The following is a 22,125-nucleotide window of genomic DNA, read 5'->3' on the forward strand; positions in this document are numbered from 1 at the left end:
ATTCAGGTCATTAATCTTCCCATAGCCTCCTACTCATCTCTCTTTCCTCTGATTTATAACACACACACACACACAGAGGTGGGAAGTCTGTATGGATGCCTTTAAATTGGCAGCTTCTCATTCTCAGGCTAAAATGTTAGACTGCTGAGTCTTGGCCAGTGTTTGGGGGGGTCTTATAAGGGCCGTTTTGTTCTGTCGCCCCCTCAAAGCCTCTCTCTGGATCTCTGTCCGGGCCTGTCGGGGGTTGCTAAGCTACTGTCGTCACACTCTGGCTCTTAAACCGCGGAGGTTGCTAAGCGACTGTCACACCCCGTCTCTTCCTGCTCGGATCTCAAACATGCTGCGTCTTTCTTGCCTTCGCTTTCATAGCCTTGCCGGTTGCCACGGACACTGGGACTTTTTTTCTTAAATTCCTCCCCCGCATGCCCTTACATGTGAAGTCTGGCTAAACAAGTCTCTGGTCAGAACGCAAGGCAATTACAGAGTTCATTATAACCAAGCGTGCTGTTAGCCAGGACTGTTTACAGTGCGGCTGTAAGACCAGTGAACTCTAAGTAATGCAATTAGTGATCGCCTTTTAATAGTAAAAACCAGAACTAAAAGAAAAGAAAAAAACCCCACAAAGCATAATAAAAAAAAAACATGAAGTATGTCTACTTGTGTTGTATTTGTGAGAGTATTTAATTCATAAAACATTGTTATTGTAAGGAAAAAGTTTGTTTTACTTCACAGACATATTTTAGCCATGAGGGCCTCTATTAAGCATCAGAATAGGATGTGCTAAGTGAGTCCTGTAAAAGGAACACACACACACAGACAAACAGCCCACCATATATTGAAAGATTTAGGTTTACAAATGCTACAAAAGCGTGAAAAAACATGCTGGCTGAATACCTTCCTCAGTCACATTTGAGAATATACCATTTTAGTGTTTTCTTCTCATGCTAATCTTATTTCTGCTGTTACAAAAGCTGTTACTGAGAATGAGTGACCCATGTTGAGGGGCTTTGTGTGAGTGAGGAGACAGAGTTTGACACCCTCAAAACTCTCCTCTCACCTCCCCCAACATGTTGTGAGAGGACTCCCCCATCCTGGAGGAAACTAACAGTTCTTCCCAAGGCCAGTACTATAAGATGACTCGTGTCATGAGATAGGCTAGTGCGGCCTTCGACTGTAAACTCTCTCCGGACTTGTTGAGGCTGGGGGTTGGTTTAGGGTTTAGGCTTTCTTCATGATCTTGTGAGCTGTGATTGAGTACTATTTGTTTTGTCCCCTCAGGGAACAGGAGGGAAGTACTGTGTGTGTGTGTGTGTGTGTGTGTGTGTGTGTTTAGTATGCATTGAGTTCCCAAAGCTCTAGCGTTTCCTTAGTAACATGTTTGCGGTGTGTTGTGGTACAGTAACTTACACCGACATGTTGTCAGTCTGGGGTCCAGCTCTCTGCAGGCTCAAATCCGGATGAGAACCATTTCCTCCAGAACACACAGAACTGCACAGCGCCAGCTGTCAGAGAGTTGTCAACAACCCAGCGGATCCCGGCTTTAGGCTGCTGCCCAGTTCACAGGAGTCAGGGAACATGCAATGAAATGCTACAGCTTATCTGGGAATTGTGTCATTATTTTTCTCAGTGTAAGTTAAAGAGGAGCACTGGCTTGGATTCAGCACTGTGTCAGTGGTTATTAATTAATTTTCTGGATATCCTGCCTCTCTGACTCTCTCTTTCTTCTCTTCCTCTGTCCCATCTCTCAGTAACACAAGCACTATCAAACCTTGTGCACCAGGCCAAAGACCCAGCTTCCAGTCGCTTCTCAATATCCTAAAACACACAAATACACACACACATTTTGTGTTTTGAGGCTTGTATTACTTATCTTAAACTGTGATGTCTTATACTGACTGATTTTGTTTTAGTTAATTTAGTCTTTAGTATACAGAATGTTCGAAAGGCAGTGCATGTGCACACTTACACAGCCATCCATACAGGTCCAAAACCAACACAGAAGAGGCTCCTTTAAGGTCCAACTCCTGCCTGGCCAAACAAAAAAGACATTTCAGTCATTTCAGACAAAGGCCATTTGTAACACACAACACACAGACATGCAACACAATTTCTAACGCGTGCGCGCACACACAAACACACACACACACACACACACACACACACACACACACACACACACACACACACACACAATCTCACACACACACACACACACATACACACACACACTCATACACACACACACACACACACACACACACACACACACACGCACTCACACACATCCTGTCAGCAAAACCAACAGACCTCTGGAGAGCTCTTTAATCCTGCATTCTATACAAGCCTGTTGTACATAAAAATTCTGGTGAATGCATGGGGTGAGAGGGTGATTGCTCAGGGTGAGGAATGCTCTCAGAAAAAATATATAGATTTATCATGTCACTGTGTCCTGATGCTGGCTCAGCTTGTTGTTTTACTATTCCAGTTTATAGCGAGCTCGCTACACAGCCAAATAAGATGAGTGATCAGTGTTAGAGCAGAGAAAGTGTTTAACTTTACAGAGCTGGGCAACTCTAGGACCAGAGAAGAACCACAGAAAGCCAAGTTCAACAGGAGGAATTAAGTGATATGAAGTGTGCCTTGCTCCGCTCAGCACAGCACTGATTATACAGCTCTCCTTCCTCCCTGACGCATCATCACACTGGTACTTTGCTACTGTTTGTACTTCATAGTGGGGGAGAGAATTCTTCAGTGGGCCCCTGCGTCTTATTCAGCCTCAGTCACACTGAAGCTTTTGTGTGTGTGCATGCTTGCGCACAACAGACAAACTCTTGCTAACTGCAGCTGGAGAAAAAGAAACGCTTAAACGAGACTACCCTCTAGTGGTGAAACAAAAATGGACGCGTGGCCACATCAAGGTGAACATTTTTACAGACAATAACCTACGGCATGAACATATAGAAACCTAATAGGGTTCCAGTGGATGCTAAACACAAACTGGGACCATCTGTGAGACCCTCGTTTCTTTGATTATGCCACAAAATCTAATCTCAAACCTTGACCTTCAAACTTCCAATGATTTCTTAAAATATATACACATCACAAATGTGAAGAACTAGACCACAGATGGTTTGGCTTCACTACTAAATATAAAAACACATAATACCAGATCAGCATGTAGAAAATAAACATATTTACACACACTGCCCTCTACTCAGTGGGAATTATTTATTCTCATTTTAAAGATTACAAGAGCATCATGTACAGTTAGCACTGTAAGGACACAAATAGAGAAAAAAAAAGTCTGAATAAAGACCCCTGCAGAGTCTTCACCAGAAAAACACACAAACACCTGTTACATCAGAGGTGACCATGTCAACAAGTTTAAAAAGTTATTTTCATAAAGAAACAAAACCTTTTTTTAAAAAAAGTATGATAAAGGATGTGGAGATAGAGTTTATTAGAAATAGGATGAGGACGTGTGTGAGTCACAACCAGTCATGTGACAGAGTGTGGCATCTCAGGTAAACAAACCAGCAGGCGCTATCGCAAACTTGCTGTCCCACAATAATGACATGGAAGGGGTCCCACCATATCAAACTACTCTTTTCCTCCAATGATACAAAAACAAACAAAAGACATTTAAAAAAAAAAAATCTAAATAAACATGACAGAAAAAGTCATGACAGTTCTTGGTCTCATGGCAAAATGCCATAGATGATGCCTACCTTGGCCCAAGCACTGGACTACAACTCCTCCTAGCCCAGCAGTAGACCACAAATCCCACCCTAGACCACTAACAGTGTCACTGCAAAACACTTTCACAGTTTTTGGGGAAAAAAAAACAAAACAAAACAGACAATGACATAAGGCCTGGATTCCCACACAGATTAACCATAGCCTGGGACTAAACTGAGGTGCCAATGGTGAATCGCTGATGGACATTCTTTTTAGCCAAAATTTATTCTTAATCTGGTTCTAGGAAACTGTACCATATGGTTTTAAAGCAAAAATTAAGATGATGTAACCTTATAAAATATGGATTGAATACAAAAATTAGTCACAGTAGTAAAGAAAATCTAAATAAATAAATAAAAAGGGTTTACGGTGTATAAAAAATGAAGTTCCTCCAGTTTACCCTTTGGCTGAAAGATCAGTTACCACCTCCTACATATGCACAGCCACAAACACAGTTTTGTAAACCAATAAGGTGATTTGTATTTTTTCGTTTTAATCTTGTAACACAAAAATGAAACGGCTAATTTGATTCCAAGGCTATTAATGAGAATGGTTGTGTGTCACTATATACAACATCCAGTCAAAAAGCATGACAAATGTTCTAAAACCATGCACCTGAAAAAGACTGAACTGTACATATATATAGTATGTATAATGGTAATGCACTAGTTAACAGTGGTTTTAATGCCAGCTTACATCAGATGATCTGAAAACATGAAATTAGGTTGAGAAAAATAAGGATGAAAGAACAGAATATTTTTCTTCCTGACTGGCCTGTTAAGAAGAGGCCGTTATCTGGACTGTGGTTATCGAAATAACTAAGATAATCTACACTAAACTCCTTTTGATGTTGCTCATCTTAAATCAGTGACACTTCATTGAGCATATTTATCTTACCCAGAAAACCTAAATTCTTTGTATTTACTATTTATTTGTACTTTATTTCGAATTTTATTTCTAGAGTCGTTTATTTATATATATATATATATATATATATATATATATAAAAAAACCTTTGCAAGGGAAAACAAATGCAACTCTACAATAGTAAAGAATTTCAGGTGAAGATTTGGAATTCAGGGAACACATTCTTACATTAATAGTCATTTAAGATCAAACAGACCAGAGTGAAAAAAGTGATGTGAAGATCACATCAAAGTGTGTGCTGAGTTGAGGTGAGAATGCATTCCCGATAGGCCAAAGGGCAGGGCTAAAAGAACTCCACTAGCTCCACCTCAGTTCATCTCCTGCATTTCATTTTGTTCACACTTGCCCAGATCCTCTGAAAGAGTGTGACTGAAGTAGCAGGGCAAGCGAGCCAGAAACACTGCACTGACCTTTGGAAACCTCAACGCACATGCCGCTCACGCACTCAGAAACGAGACTGAGTGTCCTGCAGTGAACTGCAGCCCCTCCAGTATGGAAACCAGTACGGACTCCAGTATGGAAACCAGTATGGACTGGCCCTGTTTGGAGTGCGTATGGCGTGGGAGCCTGAATAAAATGCATGGACATCAGCATATGTGTGTCAATGACAATAGTTAAAAGATGCATTGTTGTCATAGCAAGAAGTCTTACAGACAACAGCTGGTGTGGGTCATTTGTTTTTTCTATCCTCCTGCAGTTTGAACAAGAACACAGCAGGATTAAAGTAGAGCGGTTTTAAACATGTCTGCCCATTCATTCAGAAATGCACATGAACATTTCCATTAGAACTAGAGCATTTCCTCAGGCCATTTTTATGGCCAGGCAGTGACATAAATCAGACTGGGTTTGTGTGTATAATTGTGTGTCAGAAGAGCAGCAGTATACATAAATGTCACATCCGCAAAATGGTTGCTCTGTTACAGGCCGGGCTATAGTTGAAAGGCTGAAGCTATTTGAGCAGACCTGGTGTGAAGCGCTTTATTTCTGCTGCTAAGTGGCATAACCCCACACAAAGCTGCCATGAAGACTCCCAGCTGCCTCTGAATATGTGGAAACCCAGGGGAGCCCAAAGCATCACTAGTCACTAGTGACCCGACCCCAGCCCAGAGTGCATCTGCTTTGACTCGATACAACCACCCTCTTTCTCATTTCACACTAAATATAGCAGATGAGACAGCCTGACTCCTGCTCAATTACCACCACAGGAGAAAAACGTGCAGCCAAGTGTCTCATGTGTAGCATATTCTGGGGCACTTCTTGCACTTACACCAGCTCATAAAGAACCTTGCTGACCAATCAGGCACCACTGGTGACAGAACCAGAAGGCAGCACCGTACGGTCTGAATGAAATCTGGTCACGTGACACTGGGATGAACTGTAATGGTCTCACTAAATTGACTAAATCAATACTTTTGACCTCCATCTGACCTGCAGTTTGAAACACACACGGTAACAAAAAAAAAAAAGAAAAAGTTATTTGATAAGTGACTATCAAATCGATCCAGTCTGAATTCTACATTATAAAAATGCATACAAGTAAAAAAAAAAAAAAAAAAAAAAAAAAAAAAAAATTAACAGTGCAAATCATAATTATCACAATTTTTACAAGAACAAAACCTGTTTTGGGGAGAGAGGTAGCAGCAGGGGAGGGGAGAAGACGATGAGGAAAGTAGGATGATTTTCTAATAAAACCGAGGGGGCGTGGCATACAGGTGATCACATGATACTGTTTCTCCAACTCAGCTGCTCTTCTCTCAGCTTCGCCTGGTTCTAGAGTGCTGGATGAGCCACTGTAGTGTGATATCTAGAACATAGAACCACATTGGAGAACCACCCTTTATTTACAAGTCAGGTCTATAAAGCACTACAGGCAGAAGAGTGTATCTCTGGTTTATTATGATCCACATACAGAATAGAGTACCATTGGCTTATTTAGCCTTACGAGCGGAAGTGAGTACCTTTGGTATATTAAGTCCTACAGGCAGAAGAGAGTATCTCTGGATTATTGAGCCCTAGAGATAGAAGTGAGTACCTCTGGTTTATTAAACCATACAGGCATAAAAGATCAGGGGCTCCAGGTAGAACTGCTGCAAATGTCTGTAGCACTGTTGTCACCATAATATAGGTATTGTTTTTCACTTTTGTTTGTATATTTTTGCCTGATCTTTTGATTCCACAAGTCAACTCAACTTCCTTTCTGTTTCCTTGTCATGTAACTACTTATGGTTCTATTTCTATTTTAATTGGATGTTTTATCCAATACATTATTACATAGTGAAGCTGTCTGATAAAAACAAGACAAAATATGAAACATACTGACATGTACATTGTAATAAAACCTATTAATATACATAATTATTAATAAGCATGACTTCATATATACAGCAGCACCAATAAATGACGTGAACAACCTTCAAAGGACTGTTCCAGTGCACAGGTGTGACTTTTGTCTGAGTCTTACCTATGTTGTCCTTCTCCTTACATGAGATGGAGTAGCAGCAAATCTCTCGGTCCTGGATGGCCGACAGGTTCCTAAGGAGGAGGATGAGTCTCTATTACTTCAGAGTTCATTAGGAACATGGCAGTATAAATGCAGTTAATGAGGTTATAGACAATGAGGCAGGCTCACATCCTCTCAATGAGCTCCTTCTCATCCAGAGCTCCATGCAGGTCTCTCTTATTGCCTAAAACCAGAACCTGCACAGCAAAAAACACAAGACACAGAACAGCACAACCAGTTTAACCACTACACCTGTGATGTATGATATATAACCACACAGACCTCTGAACATGAGAGATTAATTTAACTACATTGCTTATTTTAAAAAATGTTATTAAATTATATTCTTGTTGTCAATTAAAAATGGGCACAGCCTTACTTTCTTATATTGAGTTATATGTGCTGTGTTTGCTTAGGTTGGGGTTGGTTGGTCTGTGTGTTTGCTGGGTGGGGTGGGTTGGTGGGTGTGTTTGCTGGGGTCTGCCTTAATCTCTTAGGCTGGACGTTCTTACTTGTAAAATGAGCATGTCAGGGAATCAAATACCAATTGGTTCCATTTTTATGATCATTAGGAAAAAAGTACCATTTCATTAGAATTAGACACAAGACCACCATTGTGTCTGGTAGTCACATGACTGCCATTTTTGTCTGGTGGGCAAATTTAAGTTTACTGTTTAACAAGAAGTTGGATCAGACACTTCAAAGTGTGTCGAAGTGCTTGTGTGTGTGTGTGCGTGCGTGCATGCGTTCGTTTGTGTGTGTGTGTGTGCGTGCATGCGCGAGAGAGAAAAAGACTCACAGGAATACCCTGTAGCTGTGGTTTGTCTAACAGGTTGTGGAGTTCATTCTTGGAGGCCTCGATCTTCTCTGGGTCTGCAGCATCAACCATATACCTGAGAAAAAAGGGGAGTATAGAAAGAAACCAAGGAAGAATCTCATGATCAGTCTTCTAGTAATGCTTTACTGTAATGAATATCATAACGTAATTACAGGGTGACCCAGTAACAAGACAACAAATAGCATTATTAGTAGATCAGAGTAATACTCACACTATAGCACTGACTCCTCGACAGTACCTTTCCCACATACTGCGGAAGCGCGGCTGGCCTCCAATATCCCATAGCTACACATCACACACACAATGTTATATGAGTCGTTTACTCCAATACATGTTGAGACAACACTGGAATAAAGCCCTCAAATGGACTTTTGAATGAAGCATTTTGACTGACATGCTCACCTTGATTGTGACGTTTCCCTTGGTGATCTTCCTCATGTTGAATCCCACTGTAGGAATCATGTCCTCACTGAACTGACCTGACTGCAGGTAGAAAGAACGAAATTCAAGTCTGTTGGCAAGTTTCTGTGATGGGTACATGTTTATGTTCTAAACATATTCCCAAATTACCCTCCCCTGCCTGTGTATGTCACACTGAAGGAATATTCATTAAATAGGCTGTGCTGAATAAAGCGCACACACACACTGACTGGTGGTTCAGGTCAGAGGCTGGGCTTAAACACTGCCTGCACACTGCCGTTAGGCAGGCCAAGATGCAGCATACCTTAATGCGCACTCAGCTGTAATCACTGGGTACAGGAAACAACCGTATGATACAGAACACAAACTTCCAAGACTGATGCCTTCAGTAAGACTGGTGAGCTAACATTACACGGACAGACCATTCAACGGGGACCGTGAGAATCAGGAAAGGCTCAGTTTCCACATGTGATTTTGCCCAGTAGGGTCTAAACCACCATAGATTTCGAGCTTTAATGACTGTTAATCTTAATCATACACTTAGGATCCCTGTCAAAAATGACCCGCCCTGATCTGTTGCAAGTCGTTGATGTAATGCATGTGGCACATAAAAATCGCGACGCGCTCGGCGCTTGACCCATTTGGGTTTGTTTTTACGTTCACAGGCCTCGTCAAAGCTGTGGAGGGGCACCTAGGCTCAATAGGTGACATTACCATCCCTCACATTCATTAGGCAAAAAACCATTCTGTGCTAATAAATAGGTGTGCCCATTCCGCTAACAACCGTGATGTGTGCAAGGCCCAGCCCGAGAATCACGCGACGTTTTCGGCGTAAGGGAGGCGCAGCGTCAATCACGAGACCGCTTTTCGCCATCGCCTGGAAAATCATTAAGAAGGCCTACGCTGAACAAACTGTTTACCGCAATCACGTTCACAAAGGTCGTCTTCCCCGAATACTGCAGGCCAACCAGAGTCAGTTCCATTTCTTCTTTCCAGAACAACGCTTTAAACCAATCCAGCAGCTTGTTAAATAAAGCGATCATCTTGAGTTCGCTCCTCGGGAATATAATCAGTTGACTCCGTCTGCACCGTCGCGGCGCTGCAAGGCTTTGGGGAGGTTGGCTCCCTTTTTCTAGACAGTTGGTTGAGAAGGTGAGCGTCCGTATCTATTTGGCTGTTATTTGTTGTAATTTTTCAAATAGCCGTGGAATGCCAGTCGGTTCTCGCTGTCAGTATTTCTCCCTTTGCCTTGCCCTTCCTCGTTGGGTGGGGTTTGGGCCACAGCTGATCCTAAACAACGCTGGGGAGATGGGTGCTCAGCAAAGAAGGCACGCTGGACCGACGGCACTTTTCCTTTCTTCTACGTTGCGCCCCCTGCCGCAACGATCCTTACTCCTACAGAATTGTTCGGAAGGGACGTGAACAATAAATTGCATACTTAGTACAATTTTATATCAAATAAGTTATATTAATTAATTAGTTACGTAATTAATATTAACAATTGGCTATTATAAATATTACTACAATATCTATGGTAAACGGTTTTAACATTTATTGAGCTCAACAGATTATTTAAAGATATCTGCAATTCATTTACAACTAGACATAATGCTAATTCAGGATATCTCTAATTACATTTTGACTAGAATTAATGACGTCACGTTTGCGGTTCATTTTGTCCGGGAGCTTCAATTCAAGATAAATTAAATTCATTATTGACTATATGCAATATAAATTTAAGATGTCCAAAATGTTATCACTAGTTGTAAAGCAAATTTTAGATATGTCCGCTTTGTTTCTGATTAGTCATTAAAGAGATCTTAAATTTCTTCATGATTTAAGATATCTTAAATGTATTTTTAGATATCTGAAAATAAGTTGTCACTAGTGCAAATTAAATTGTAGATATCTTGAATTCAAATTATGACTAGCCAAAATTGAATTGAAGACACCCCAGGTTTGATTTAAGATTAGTCTAAAGTCTTTTTAAGATATCTCCAAAGAAATTATGGATATTTTGAATGCATTGTTAACTAGATGGCTCTTGTATTTCAGATATCTGAAATGATCATTCTGACTAGTCATAATGTGTTTGTGGATATCTTGAACTATTATTCTGACTAGTCAGATGTATGTAACAGATTTGTGTAGCCTATTTTAGCACGAAAACCCGCTCCTGTGGTGAAAGAAATAATACACCTTGTTAGTTTAAAACTACTATAGGGTTTAGTATAAACTTTACACCCTAACTTACAATTGAACTGACCCTTTTGTTTAGTTCCCTTTTAACATTAATGATCAACTGATCATTTCAAAATGCATTACATGGTCCGTGATGTATACGATATCTGAAGCCAGTAGAGTCAGTAAAGCCAGTAAAGTAACTTTAAGTACAATGTCTAACATCTCAAGCTAGACAAGTTGGTAGCGTTTGGTACCGTCCTTAATTGTGCTTTGTAGCTAGTGAGTAGAACAGCTGGCATGTGACTGAATAAAATAGTTGCTCAGCAGAAGAATTTTTTTTATTTGTGTTGTGTTTATTACAAATATCTAATACATTTGATATGGGATGATGAGTCATGTTTTATTTTGTTAGGTGAAAGATGTGGACGTGGCCTGGGCTTTAATGGCAGGTGAAGCTTTTCTTATTACAGGATCCTAACCAAACCACAATTCCCAACTCACTGGATTGAGAGCAACTTGACCAATCAGGCTTAGGTATGATATTATGTGGTTTGTTTCTTTGTTTGTTTTTCATTATGACTAATATTTATTTATACACTGGTACAGCAGGAAGCTGCAGAGAGGAGCAAGAAGGAGGCGAATTATACACGGAACCATCACAGCTTTAAATCAGGGCTATTTTGACCTGCAGAAATGTCCACGGATTGAATCTGTGGGTGAGATGACTGATGATCATGATGTGTCTACATGAGAACTCTCCAGGACAGTGACCACCTTTCATTTATTGAATTCACAGTCATCTTAGATTTAGGAGCAAACATTTTTTCTGAATATTTCTGAGAAGATTAAATATCTAAAGTGGAGTTCAAAAATGTATTAAAAGATAGTCCCATTTTATTTATATCTGAATTCTCCTACCAACCACCAAAACAGCTCCCATCAGATAAACAGCAATTACAGCATTTATCTTTGAGAGAGGCAAAAGTCATGCTCTATTTTTGCTTTAAATCTGATATAATCCTAGGTGTTTCTGTTCACTGTGAGGCACTAACTCAGCACAGTGGGTCTGAAAGGATGCGTAGTAATTCAAAAAGAAAAGGAGCCAGACAAATCAAAGAAAGAAGACTATTGTTATTGTGAGAAGCATAAAATACTTAATACTAAAAATGCTTTTCAGGATTTAGTTTGTCCACATGATCTGCAGGTATATATAGGCATTTAGTAATAAGCCCTTTTAATGTTGTATGTATTTTGCTTTTATTTCCTGATGCATAAATTAATAACTTGTGCTTCATGGCTGTTTTTGATTAGAAGGGTTGTCTGAGTTGATGAATGCACTTTACATACAAACATGGCTCCAAAAGAGCTGGAGAGATACACAGCAAAAATCAGAGAAACAGGAAGAAAAGAAACTTTTTTGGCGATGGTTTCTTTTCACAGAGCCCAGTTTTGTGGGTCGTCACTGGAACAACTGTTCCAATGATGTTCCACAAAGCTGGATTTTTACCATATAACCTGGGAAACACATTAATCATGAGGAAATTAGACTCTTGACCAATGAAATGAAAGGTTTTTTGTAATGCTCATTACTCTTGTCATACACCTCACTGCAGCTTGGTTGATGCAGATATCCAGAGTTGCAGTTGTGTCTCATTCTCTCAGTTTTTGAAAGCTGTTTGGTGCTTCAGTGTCCTCCAACTTTATTTAAAAGCTTCTTGGTTTTGACAGTGGTGTTTGTTCAGATATGCTCTCTTAATCTATGGGACCATTATTTATGACAATGAGAGAATAGAGAGAATATTTTCCATTTTCTTTGTTTGACACAAGATGACCCAGTTGCATGTTTCATTGATGAGTTCATTTTCTATTATATTAACAGCTTTCCTCTTGTTTCTGTGGTAGGCTTTTAATGAAGGACATGCAGTCTACTTTGGACATTTTTGAGGGCCAGCCAGGCAACCTTTTTTTTTTTTTTTGTTTTTTGTTTTTTTTTTTGTATGATCAGGCAGCACTAGATAAGGGAGAGTATTATACTGGAGGCAAGCTGATTGCCTGGTGTCTATTGGATGGGGGACCAGGCATTAAAGCGTTCAGTCCCAGCCTAATCAGTTAATGTCTGGTCAGGCTCCAGATCTAGAAGGATTTGATATTGCCATCTTACCAGACAAGTGTGGTCAAGACAAGCTTCAGCAAGTATTCTAGCAATATGCCATTTTGTGCTTTGTTTAAGTTATTAAAGTTAGAGCTCATCTTACATTTTGCAGAGATTACCTGTGACAAAACTGAACTGTGTATTACTCTGTATTTCTTATATTGTACATTGCGTTGTAATGTTCATCAAAATATTACAGTCTAAAGTACAATATAAGAAATTTAAAGTAATACACATTTCTGTTTCTTTCTGTTTGTTTCTTTTGCTTGTCTTATGTTGTCTTCTTAGATTAAAGAATGCAAACCTGAGGACTGGATTGCAGACTGTGGCATGTATATGAAGCCACAGTCCAGAACATTCCACAAATCACCTCACAAGTTGTGAAGCATTTCATCTTTCACAGGTATCATTTATAGTGCTGTATGTATGTATTGCACAGCAATCTGTGTTAGATAGAATTTGTTGACTAATGATGTTGCTTATTGCTAATAATGGGCATATGTAGACTGACTAGCTGGTGCCATCCTTATATCTAATTATCACTATGGACCATTTATTTTATTAATTTATTTTTGCTTTATGTATATTTCAGATATGCAACCATGGTGGAACAGTTTAAACAAGGGATCAACTCCTGTGGCAGACTGGAAAAATGTGGAGAGGTACTATAAAGCATTTCAGTGTCTGTTTACATATAGAGAAGGACAATTCACCGGATTAGCCCCTCATCATCTACCAATGTTGCTGATGGAGAATTCTTACATGCTGTTCAAGATCCTCATCACTGATGGGAGTAAATCTTTGCCTTATTGAAATGCTCAGAGATCAGAATTTTCTGTAGATGAAAGATGTTGAGGTTTCACCCTAAATCCTTTGTTCACTAAGAGTTCCAGTTGACACACCAATCGAGATTTTATATATATATATATATATATATATATATATATATATATATATATATATATATATATATATAAAATGATTTGAGTGGGACAGAACACAGAGATCACAACTACACTTAAACAGTATGTCCTAATCTTGTAAGCACATCACTGTGGAGAAAGGAGCACTTTTGCTGCAAAATGTGGTAAGTCCAAACTGTGCTTTTTTTTTTTTTTTTTTTGACAACGGGCAGTACTTTGTGTTGTATCTTTAAGAAAAGATCATTGTAAATTATCTCCACTTTGTATCCGCATGCAAATCAAGCTAATTAACATTAGAACATGTAAGAAAAAGACTTGCTATACATTTCTTATTTGTGACGCTTCAAATGACGATTCCGATGACGTAATTGTAAATTGCCGTTCGTACTAGCCAGATTGTAAGTGCAGATGTCCTTAATTGTCATTTTGAATAGTCAAATTCTAATTCTTACCAGTCAAAACTCATTTGTAGAGATCTTAAATTGTATTACGAAAACCATATGTTAAAACTGCCTGCCATACAATATACCGTCAATTTTTAATTAACGTGTGATGATATTTCGAATGGAAAAAAGGAAAATTACTGTATTGACGAAGAGGGTTGTGACTACTGCGCATGCGTCACGAAGGAGTGACCCGGTCACGCGCAAAAATAGGCATATAGGACGTTTAACTACTAATTTAATAAAGCAAATTCGCAAATTTCATTTTAGGAAACACGCATATGAATATGATTACCAGGATGCCTCGTCTAATAAGTAACACATTTATTAATATTTTTATTTCTGTTGTCACGTATATAAACCAATAAGAACCAAGTGTTGGTTGTCGCGAATCTGCGGAAACTATATTGAAAATAGAAGAGTTTGAGTTCAGGGAAGAGTGTCGATGATTAGTGTGAAGGCGTAGGAGGAACTGGGCGAGTTCAACTGTGAGGATCGACGAAGGTTGGCATGTACGTTGGGCTGTTTTCTTTCTATAATGCGTATGGCCTCACTCGGCACATAGCAGCTAAAGAGAACTGTACATTACTGCTAGAAATCGTACTGCATCTAGCTACATTAGCTAACTCTGGTCACCTTAGCTAGCTATAGCTAGCTACTCCCTCTTCCTACATAAATAGCTAGCTAGCAAATATTGTTTATATATAAAATCAAAGATTTTCAAAAACGATATTTTCTTTGTTTCAGAAATCACAGACCATGGAGGCTAAAGCATTCTCACGTGATTTGGGATAAGTTAGCAAAACATCAGCCTGCACCTGCGAATAGATCTCTCCTTAGATAAGAGAACAAATAAATCACCTAGCTACCTTATTCACTTTCAGTGTATGATGATTCTTCTCTACAGGTAAAAGTGACGCTAGTAACTAGATACGAGATGTCGAGTTTGTGCAGCTAGTTACCTTGACCTGTTTACCATGTGTTCCAGCAGTTACCTTGACCTGTTTACCATAGCTTCCTTCACCTGTTTACCATGTGTTCCAGCAGAGTTACCTTGACCTGTTTACCATAGCTACCTTCACCTGTTTACCATGTGTTCCAGCAGAGTTACCTTGACCTGTTTACCATAGCTACCTTGACCTGTTTACCATGTGTTCCAGCAGAGTTACCTTGACCTGTTTACCATAGCTACCTCGACCTGTTTACCATGTGTTCCAGCCTCCGGAGCTGCGGAGTTCTCCGCCTCGAGCTCTCATTTTAGTGGTCGATCACTGAAACGCAGGATTGCATCTTAATGCTAGCAGGTGCACGCGATGGGCACCACCCTGAGTGAACCTTGCATTTATGACAAGTTGTCAGAGAGTATTGATATCCTCCGCCAGTCCGGATACCGATATGGAATGTCGGAGAGAGAGATTGAAAAATTCATCAAGCAGGTTTTGGAGACGAACGAGCCTCGGAGGGACCCGCCACAGTTTCCATTTCTTCGAGCCATCATAAAGGTAATGAGTGAATGGGCTTTAGTGATACAACATCAGGCCTGGCTGCAAGAAGGTGCTGTGCTGTTCTTCTGAGCCATGAAATATTGTCTTGTTAAATTGGGCTGGAGCATATGTTGTTGTTGTTGTTATTATTATTATTATTATTATTATTATTATTATTATTTATATAGTGCCTTTCATACTCAAGGAGGCTTTACAGACATGTATATTGGTGTGTGATTGTAAAAGCTTATAAACGCCCATAAACATCTATCAGTGGTTAATGCATTTCTTGTGCCACTGCTCTTCCCCCCCCCTTCCCCCGTGGCTTTTTTTTTGCTGTGCAGTTTGTGGTTACGGTTGGCGTGTTGCTGGTTGCTGTCCTGGCCCTAACATATCCCCAGAGCTTCCCTCACCCAGGGCTCATCAGTGCAGGAGCCCACAACTGGTCTTCTCCACTGAGCCACATCAGACTCCTCTCTCTCCCCATTGCTAAGAAGTACAACCTGTACAGTAAGTTGTACAGTAAATGCCCAATGATGTAATTTTATCTATATAATAAATATTTCTGGCATTGTCAGTTTGGCTTTAAGAACAAGTATAACCATAGTGCACTTAGAGTCAACATTCAATATATTGTAGCTCATTAGAAACCTGAACATTGTAGATAAACCTTTGTTGTTGACAATAACTTACTGATACTGGAATTTTGAGTCATGTAAAGCAAGAAGAAAAGGAGTGCTCGCTGACAAAGCTGCCCATAAGGATGGATACGTTTCACAAAGTACGATTATATAAATAATGAGCGTTGGCAATATACTGCTGACAATTAAAACTTGAAGAGAATGGGCCTTCCAAACTTGCACAGTGTATGCCTGTGACTTTTACTCCATGGGCTGAAAGCAGGACTGGTGGTGGACCAGCTTGTGTGTGTGTGTGTGTTCGCGTGTTCGCTCTTATCTACCTGCTTCGCTGTGCAGGTTTTCATGCCTGGTGGAGAGTGGATGGTATGAAGCAGACTCTGCTGAACTGCTCTGGCTGTGCTGATGTGTCTGCAGTGATGGAGCTCCCCACATTACTCACTGAGCATGTACATACAGGACCACACCCAGTGCTACTAAAGGTACACACCACAGTTCACAGACCACAGTCAGTGCTACTGATGGTGAAGAATTACACACACACAGCCCATAGTCAGTCTGAATGAGAGGAACTACGCACATGTAAAAACTGACACAAACACACATGCTGCCGCTGTATGAAAGCTGTGCTTTTGCTGTGGTGCAGCAGGTGTGTGTGTGTGTTTCTTCTCTCTCCTTATGTCTGGTGTGTTAAAGACTTGCTGGTCTTGCATGCTGCTTACACACCAGAGAGAAGGAAGCAGTTTGAAATTGTAGATTACCATTTTTGCCATTTTATGTCAATGAAGTTGACCGAGGAAGGTGAAGTGGTGGTGGTGTTCTGTTGTGACCTCAGCAGGAACAGAAACATTTAACTTCCCAAGCTTGTTTCCAGTTGTAGGTTTGTGTATATCGCATGCATGTCTGTGATATGGCTCTCGGTCACTTTCTCTGCTTTTCTTTCTCTCTCCATCTCCATGCCATCTAGAAGTTCCTTTTCCAGCATGTACACTAAAAAAGTTGGTCCTTTCCAAGAGGATAGCAAGTTCAGGAACATGACAGTATGTTTGAAATGGACCAGAAAGTTTATTTTAAATGTTGACAACCTCTGAAAGACACAAAACTCTGCAGCAATCCAAAGAGAGAGTTTACTGCAGATCAAAACACGGTCCCACACCTTTGCACGAGTGAAACAGGAAAGAATATCAATTTCAGGAAATAATTTTAGATTTGAGTAGGCACTTCTTCTTTAAGACCAGCAGTGCTCAACAAAAGGTTTTCAAGCTCCTGGACAGGGTCAGAACCAGTCCTGTTCCACTGTCGTGTCCTTTATAAGGTTGCTTCAGTTCTGAAGCTTGGGGATCAGGACTAGTAATGATGAGGGTAACAGTGCTTCCTTTCAGTTTTGGTGTTTCAGCTCGCTCTCTGTCTCGCTCTCTGTCTCACTCCCTTTGTCTCTCTAGGCTGGGGAGTCTCTGTGGTTGAAGAGACAACAGTTGGAGGCACTCTACTCCACTCACTCTGGCTCCATGACTGTGCTGTTGGAGCAGCAGGAGAAGCAGCAGCAGGAGGAGGAGGTGATGTCCCAAAAGACGGCATTCCCGCAGGGCCCAGCCAACTTCAGTCTGCTCTGGTACAGCACCTGCTCTGCTCTAAACATCCACATCTGTGGCATACAGCCATGTCACCATATTTCAAACTTACTTTCTCTCTTTTCATTTTTGTTCTCCTCTCTGCTTGCTCAGGAGGTTTGACTCAGGTTCCAGGGAAGAAGTGTTCCAATGGCTCTTCCCCAACGCAGTGGTTTGCCCCCTGGTGGAAGGTGCAGGAACTACGCTGCAGCGCTGCCGAGTGACACACAGCACTGGATCTCAGAGCAGAGTGAGTGTGTGAGTGCATGTAGGTGCAGTATTAAAAACAGTGACTTGATGTTGATGCTGCCTACTACTGCCTAATTATCAAGCAAGTCTTTGTCAACTTTTGATAGAACATTTCACATACAGAGGAATGGAAATTGAATGTGGGTGGATGGTTATATGTGTGGGTGCTGTAGACATTGCAGAGTTCTGTATACTGCAGGCAGACTTTCCCTGGGACATGTGCCTTTGTATGGGCTTGAATGCTGCAGTTGTGGTAATTGTGTTGTGTGGGGTATTAGGGAGCTCGTGTGATGGGCTGGCTGCTGGTAGGTGAGGGCTCCCCAACTGTCCGGGTCCTGCCTGTTCAACACTGCCTATCACAGTGCAGCTCCTTCAACCTGTGGCTTGGACCAGGGGATCTAGGTGAGCATCCGTGTGTTAACGCACGCATATGCACTCGTATGCCCACACACTGAACCATTCACTCGCTCCCACTTGATTTAAAAAAAACCCATTAAATATACCTTTACATACTGATCCAACCTTTTAATACTCATCTTAAAACATAATTGCATAATAGTGTTACTGTATAATGTCCATCTATTCCTCATACTGCTTGTTGTTTGTTTTTTCTTATCTCTGATAGTATATGCAGATCCACACTACTGGCAGCTTGAGCTCTTCCCTGGCCAAGGGGAAAATGTTGTGTGTGATGGAGCAGCCCTCTGAAAGCAAATCATTTGAGAAAAAGAAACTGGCAGCAAGAAGAGGCAGAAAGGATGAAAGAATGAGCTGGAGCCACTGCTGAAGAACCCTGAAATCAAGCTGGTACAGGCTGATGTTAATGTGCCGTGTTCAGCATGTTCATAGCTTCTGTTTTAGGGGAAAAAAAAGCAAAACATTTAAAATAATAACCATCACAAGGAAGTGAAGGAGAAACCTATGGCAAGATATGCTGATGTTATGAACACTTGGGACCAATGAATGAGGGATTTTTATGAGCAATTTGAAATCAGCCAGAAGTGAATTAATTGCCTTGTTAAGTTGTTTTAGTTATATAATGTGGGAACATTATGTAACTAAAGTTTTGAATGTTGTGTTTATATGTTAAAATACTAATGACAATGATGTTTGTTTGTTTCCTTGCTAGTGAATATTTAAGAACACAAGACACAAATATGTGAATTAATGTAACTGTTCCGGTTAGAGGATCAGATGCCTCCAAATTATTTTGCTTCACTCGTAAATGGTTTCCTCAATAACATACACTGTGTGCCAGTACTATGTTCTCTGCAGCATAGCTACAATTGCCATCGATTTTCAGATATCCCTGCATGTCTTTTTCCTTTTGCCTTTTGCAGAAATAACACGTGAAAGCACTTTAAAATAGTTGGAACTGTGCATCAGTGCGCCAGCAAACTGTTTCCGTTTTCTCCATTACTGCTCCTGATCTCTTGCTTGTCTGTACCTTTCTGTAGATATTCACTAATTCTCAACAGTATTATCCCCACTTTGTGTTACTTCATTGAGAGGGAAGTGGCATGATGCTCCTTTACTGAGTGTTGAGAGTCTAAGCAAAAATGCCTTGGCTTCAGGCTGTACTCTTGTGTAGAATTTCCCACATTATCTAAATGGAGAGCAACTCTTGGCCTGGCTCTTGATGCAGCATGTTTGTGGCTCATTAATTAGAGTAACAAGCTGATACTGCTGGCAATGTTTATTTTAAGAATAAAGTGTTTATAATTATTGTAATAAATAATATGAATATAAAATGGTCGTTCTGGTACAACTGCGGGAGTTCTAATGTAAACAAGCACTGCTGTTTATAAAGATTTTCCTTGAAAGACTTTTCTCCCTGTTTTTTTCCGTGTGTACTCTTTTTTGAGTATTTATTTGGAATTCAAACTTTAGAGGTACCTTGATCCTGCAGAATATTTTAAATAAATTAGTGGCAACTTCCTGTGGCTTCTATGCCTAAATACTCGCGGGATGAGGTCAGTTACACGTCCTATCAAAATATATTTGGGTAAATATGTTTTAATAGCACGTCTGATGAAACTCCCAGGCAAAAATGTTCCCAGCACTGTACGTGCGGTGTTTCTAAGCTTGCAAATAAGTGTTTAATAGGAGTTTGGTGCTGATTCTTCAGGTTCCGGGGCAGATCTGAGTGCATGGCGGCCCGCCGCCGGTCGTGAGTATCCCAGTTTGCGCCGCCGCTGGTGAGTATCCGAGTTTGCGCCGCCGCAGCCGCTGGTGGTGAGTATCCCAGTTTGCGCCGCCGGTGGTGGTGAGTATCCCAGTTTGCGCTGCAACTTCTCAAGCCAAGGGAGAGATGGGATAGAAAAATGGGGGATCGTTCGCAGGAAAGTTGAGAATGGGGTTGGATTGTGCTAAATCGAGTTGTTTTAAACCTCAAAATTTACTGTAATTGGATAAAAATAAGTTACAGCGCATTTAGTGTTGTCTGGTCGGTTAGCCAGATGGTAGTTTCGTGCATAAGGTAACGTGATACGACAGAAAAGAGGCCTGCAGTGACCGATGAGAAGTTGTTGACGTGCTAGCGTAGGTTAGCTTGTCTTCGCCAGCTACAGCGCCGTTTCTGTTTTTAGTTCGTCTACCTCGCTAGCCTATCTTTGCTAACAGCTGTCGTTGCTTTGGACTCTGAAACGATCAGATCTAGCTGGCTACCTCTCGCCATGATGCCAATCGTTTGGTTGCTTTCCTAAGATAAAGGAACGTAGCTAGCTGTGTTTACCAGCCTTTTAGCTAGCTAGCTAAAGTTAGCTAGTCACACACAACCAAACGGTGCTCTTGTGAATTAGGCCACAAACCACATTCGTAGCACAACAGGGATGTTTATATACGTCTTATATTTTGACGAGACATTTTCTTGAGCCCTGAACTGGATGGCTGCAAAGTCCTTTTCGTTAGCTAGGTTACCGAACCCAAACCGGCTGGCAGCCATGTTCAAGTTTGTCAGCAAAAAACTGATCTTTATCAAGCTACTCAGGTCTTTGAATTTCTTTATTTGTTTTTTCCTGGTGAACATCGTATATGATACTTTATCTAAACTGTTAAAGAAGCTCATGTGACAGAATATTAGATTTACAGTGCGCCATAACCATTTCATTTCCAAACTAAAGGATTTACCGAAAAGTCATCAGGCACCCCTCAACAAAAACACTCTTATGCTAAATGGTTTAAATAATGTCCAAATGTTCTTACTGTCAGTCATTTAAGTTGGTGTATAATTTTGTAACTCGTTGAAAAGTTAAAATTATCTCGCCTGTCTGCTCTGCGGTGTTTTCAGAATATTTGCCCTTTTGCAGTGTGAAGCACAATATCCTGACCCAGTGTAGCAGTTGATTAAGATTTATATACAACATATTTTACCAGTCATGTCCCATGCAAAGGATAGCCTGGAGGGTTTCCTGTTATATTAACCAAAAACGTCCAAACAAGATACAATAGCCATTTTAACCATCATTTTATTAACTGCAGTTTTTTTCTTTATATCCAGTCACTCTAATAGTGATAGTTTTCCATTTTATTTATATAGTACCTTTTTCAAGCTAAGGTATGCTTACAAAGCAAGTCAACATGTTGGAACACCAACTGTAAAAATATGTCACACTTGTAGCATAATGAATATTCTGATGTGCAACAGAAAAAAAAGCAGGCTGTAGCTATAGGCCATAGAAAACTAAAACAGGAAAACAAACTGGTACCTGAAGAGTTTGGGTGCCATAGCACTGAAAGCTTGGCAGACACTTAGAACTTATAGCAATGCTCCTGTAAAGGGAACAGGCCAGGGTGTGAAGCCAGAGTAGCTCAGCCAGACAGTGGGGCAATGGATGCAGTAAATATGAATGCATCATGTGGTGTGTTTGAGAATTCTCGTGCAGTGGGGTTGACCAGTATAAAGGGGGATCACAGTTTCTGCATCCCCTATATTAAGTAGGGGATGAAAGTCTTCAAAATCTAAAAGATATTTCATAAAAATCTGTACCAAGTGTTCTTTTCTGTTTAACATGTAGTGT

General features: G+C 40.5%; 2 protein-coding genes and 1 long non-coding RNA gene across 5 annotated transcripts; 2 read left to right on the top strand and 1 right to left on the bottom strand.

Annotated features, from left to right (window-relative positions):
- Nucleotides 1-3,211: 3,211 nt before the first annotated feature.
- arl8a (ADP-ribosylation factor-like 8A) lies at nucleotides 3,212-9,478 on the bottom strand. Of its 2 annotated transcripts, XR_014119434.1 has the most exons (8): nucleotides 9,344-9,478; nucleotides 8,406-8,486; nucleotides 8,215-8,288; nucleotides 7,965-8,058; nucleotides 7,295-7,362; nucleotides 7,127-7,197; nucleotides 6,283-6,469; nucleotides 3,212-6,093 (listed from the first exon to the last, which is right to left on the bottom strand). XR_014119434.1 is itself a non-coding variant. In XM_027025416.3 (7 exons), exons 1-7 carry the CDS (start codon nucleotides 9,464-9,466, stop codon nucleotides 6,420-6,422), a joined length of 561 nt encoding a protein of 186 aa, XP_026881217.1. In that variant the 5' UTR covers nucleotides 9,467-9,478; the 3' UTR covers nucleotides 3,212-6,419. The 2 variants fall into 2 exon arrangements, 1 of the variants encoding a protein (XP_026881217.1); XM_027025416.3 differs by having other exon boundaries at nucleotides 3,212-6,469.
- On the top strand, nucleotides 9,440-13,663 carry LOC113586968 (uncharacterized). The gene is made up of 4 exons (XR_003411682.2): nucleotides 9,440-9,575; nucleotides 11,020-11,141; nucleotides 13,048-13,162; nucleotides 13,352-13,663. It is a non-coding gene; the product is annotated as an uncharacterized LOC113586968 (long non-coding RNA).
- Nucleotides 13,664-14,455: 792 nt separating this feature from the next.
- Nucleotides 14,456-20,371, top strand: c22h6orf89 (chromosome 22 C6orf89 homolog). Of its 2 annotated transcripts, XR_014119357.1 has the most exons (10): nucleotides 14,456-14,637; nucleotides 14,873-15,032; nucleotides 15,344-15,627; nucleotides 15,954-16,119; nucleotides 16,587-16,729; nucleotides 17,690-17,859; nucleotides 17,972-18,107; nucleotides 18,385-18,508; nucleotides 18,732-18,913; nucleotides 20,235-20,371. XR_014119357.1 is itself a non-coding variant. In XM_027025399.3 (9 exons), the coding sequence occupies exons 3-9, from the start codon at nucleotides 15,439-15,441 to the stop codon at nucleotides 18,812-18,814; spliced, it is 1,011 nt and encodes a 336-aa protein (XP_026881200.2). In that variant the 5' UTR covers nucleotides 14,457-14,637; nucleotides 14,873-15,032; nucleotides 15,344-15,438; the 3' UTR covers nucleotides 18,815-19,929. The 2 variants fall into 2 exon arrangements, 1 of the variants encoding a protein (XP_026881200.2); XM_027025399.3 differs by lacking the exon at nucleotides 20,235-20,371 and having other exon boundaries at nucleotides 14,457-14,637; nucleotides 18,732-19,929.
- The last annotated feature ends 1,754 nt before the right edge of the window (nucleotides 20,372-22,125 follow it).

Source organism: Electrophorus electricus, chromosome 22 (assembly GCF_041902795.1).
Source record: "Electrophorus electricus isolate QZ-2024a chromosome 22, ASM4190279v1, whole genome shotgun sequence".
Lineage (NCBI taxonomy): Eukaryota > Metazoa > Chordata > Actinopteri > Gymnotiformes > Gymnotidae > Electrophorus > Electrophorus electricus.

Coding starts and splice junctions, on each gene's coding strand:
- arl8a (XM_027025416.3), bottom strand. CDS start 9,466: ATGATCGCTTTATTTAACAAGCTGCTGGATTGGTTTAAAGCGTTGTTC. Junction 8,487..9,343: donor CCTTTGTGAACGTGATTGCG/GTAAACAGTTTG, acceptor TTCTACCTGCAG/TCAGGTCAGTTCAGTGAGGA. Junction 7,363..7,964: donor CACAGCTACAGGGTATTCCT/GTGAGTCTTTTT, acceptor TTTGCTGTGCAG/GTTCTGGTTTTAGGCAATAA.
- c22h6orf89 (XM_027025399.3), top strand. CDS start 15,439: ATGGGCACCACCCTGAGTGAACCTTGCATTTATGACAAGTTGTCAGAG. Junction 16,730..17,689: donor CACACCCAGTGCTACTAAAG/GTACACACCACA, acceptor TTGTCTCTCTAG/GCTGGGGAGTCTCTGTGGTT. Junction 18,108..18,384: donor GCACTGGATCTCAGAGCAGA/GTGAGTGTGTGA, acceptor GTGGGGTATTAG/GGAGCTCGTGTGATGGGCTG.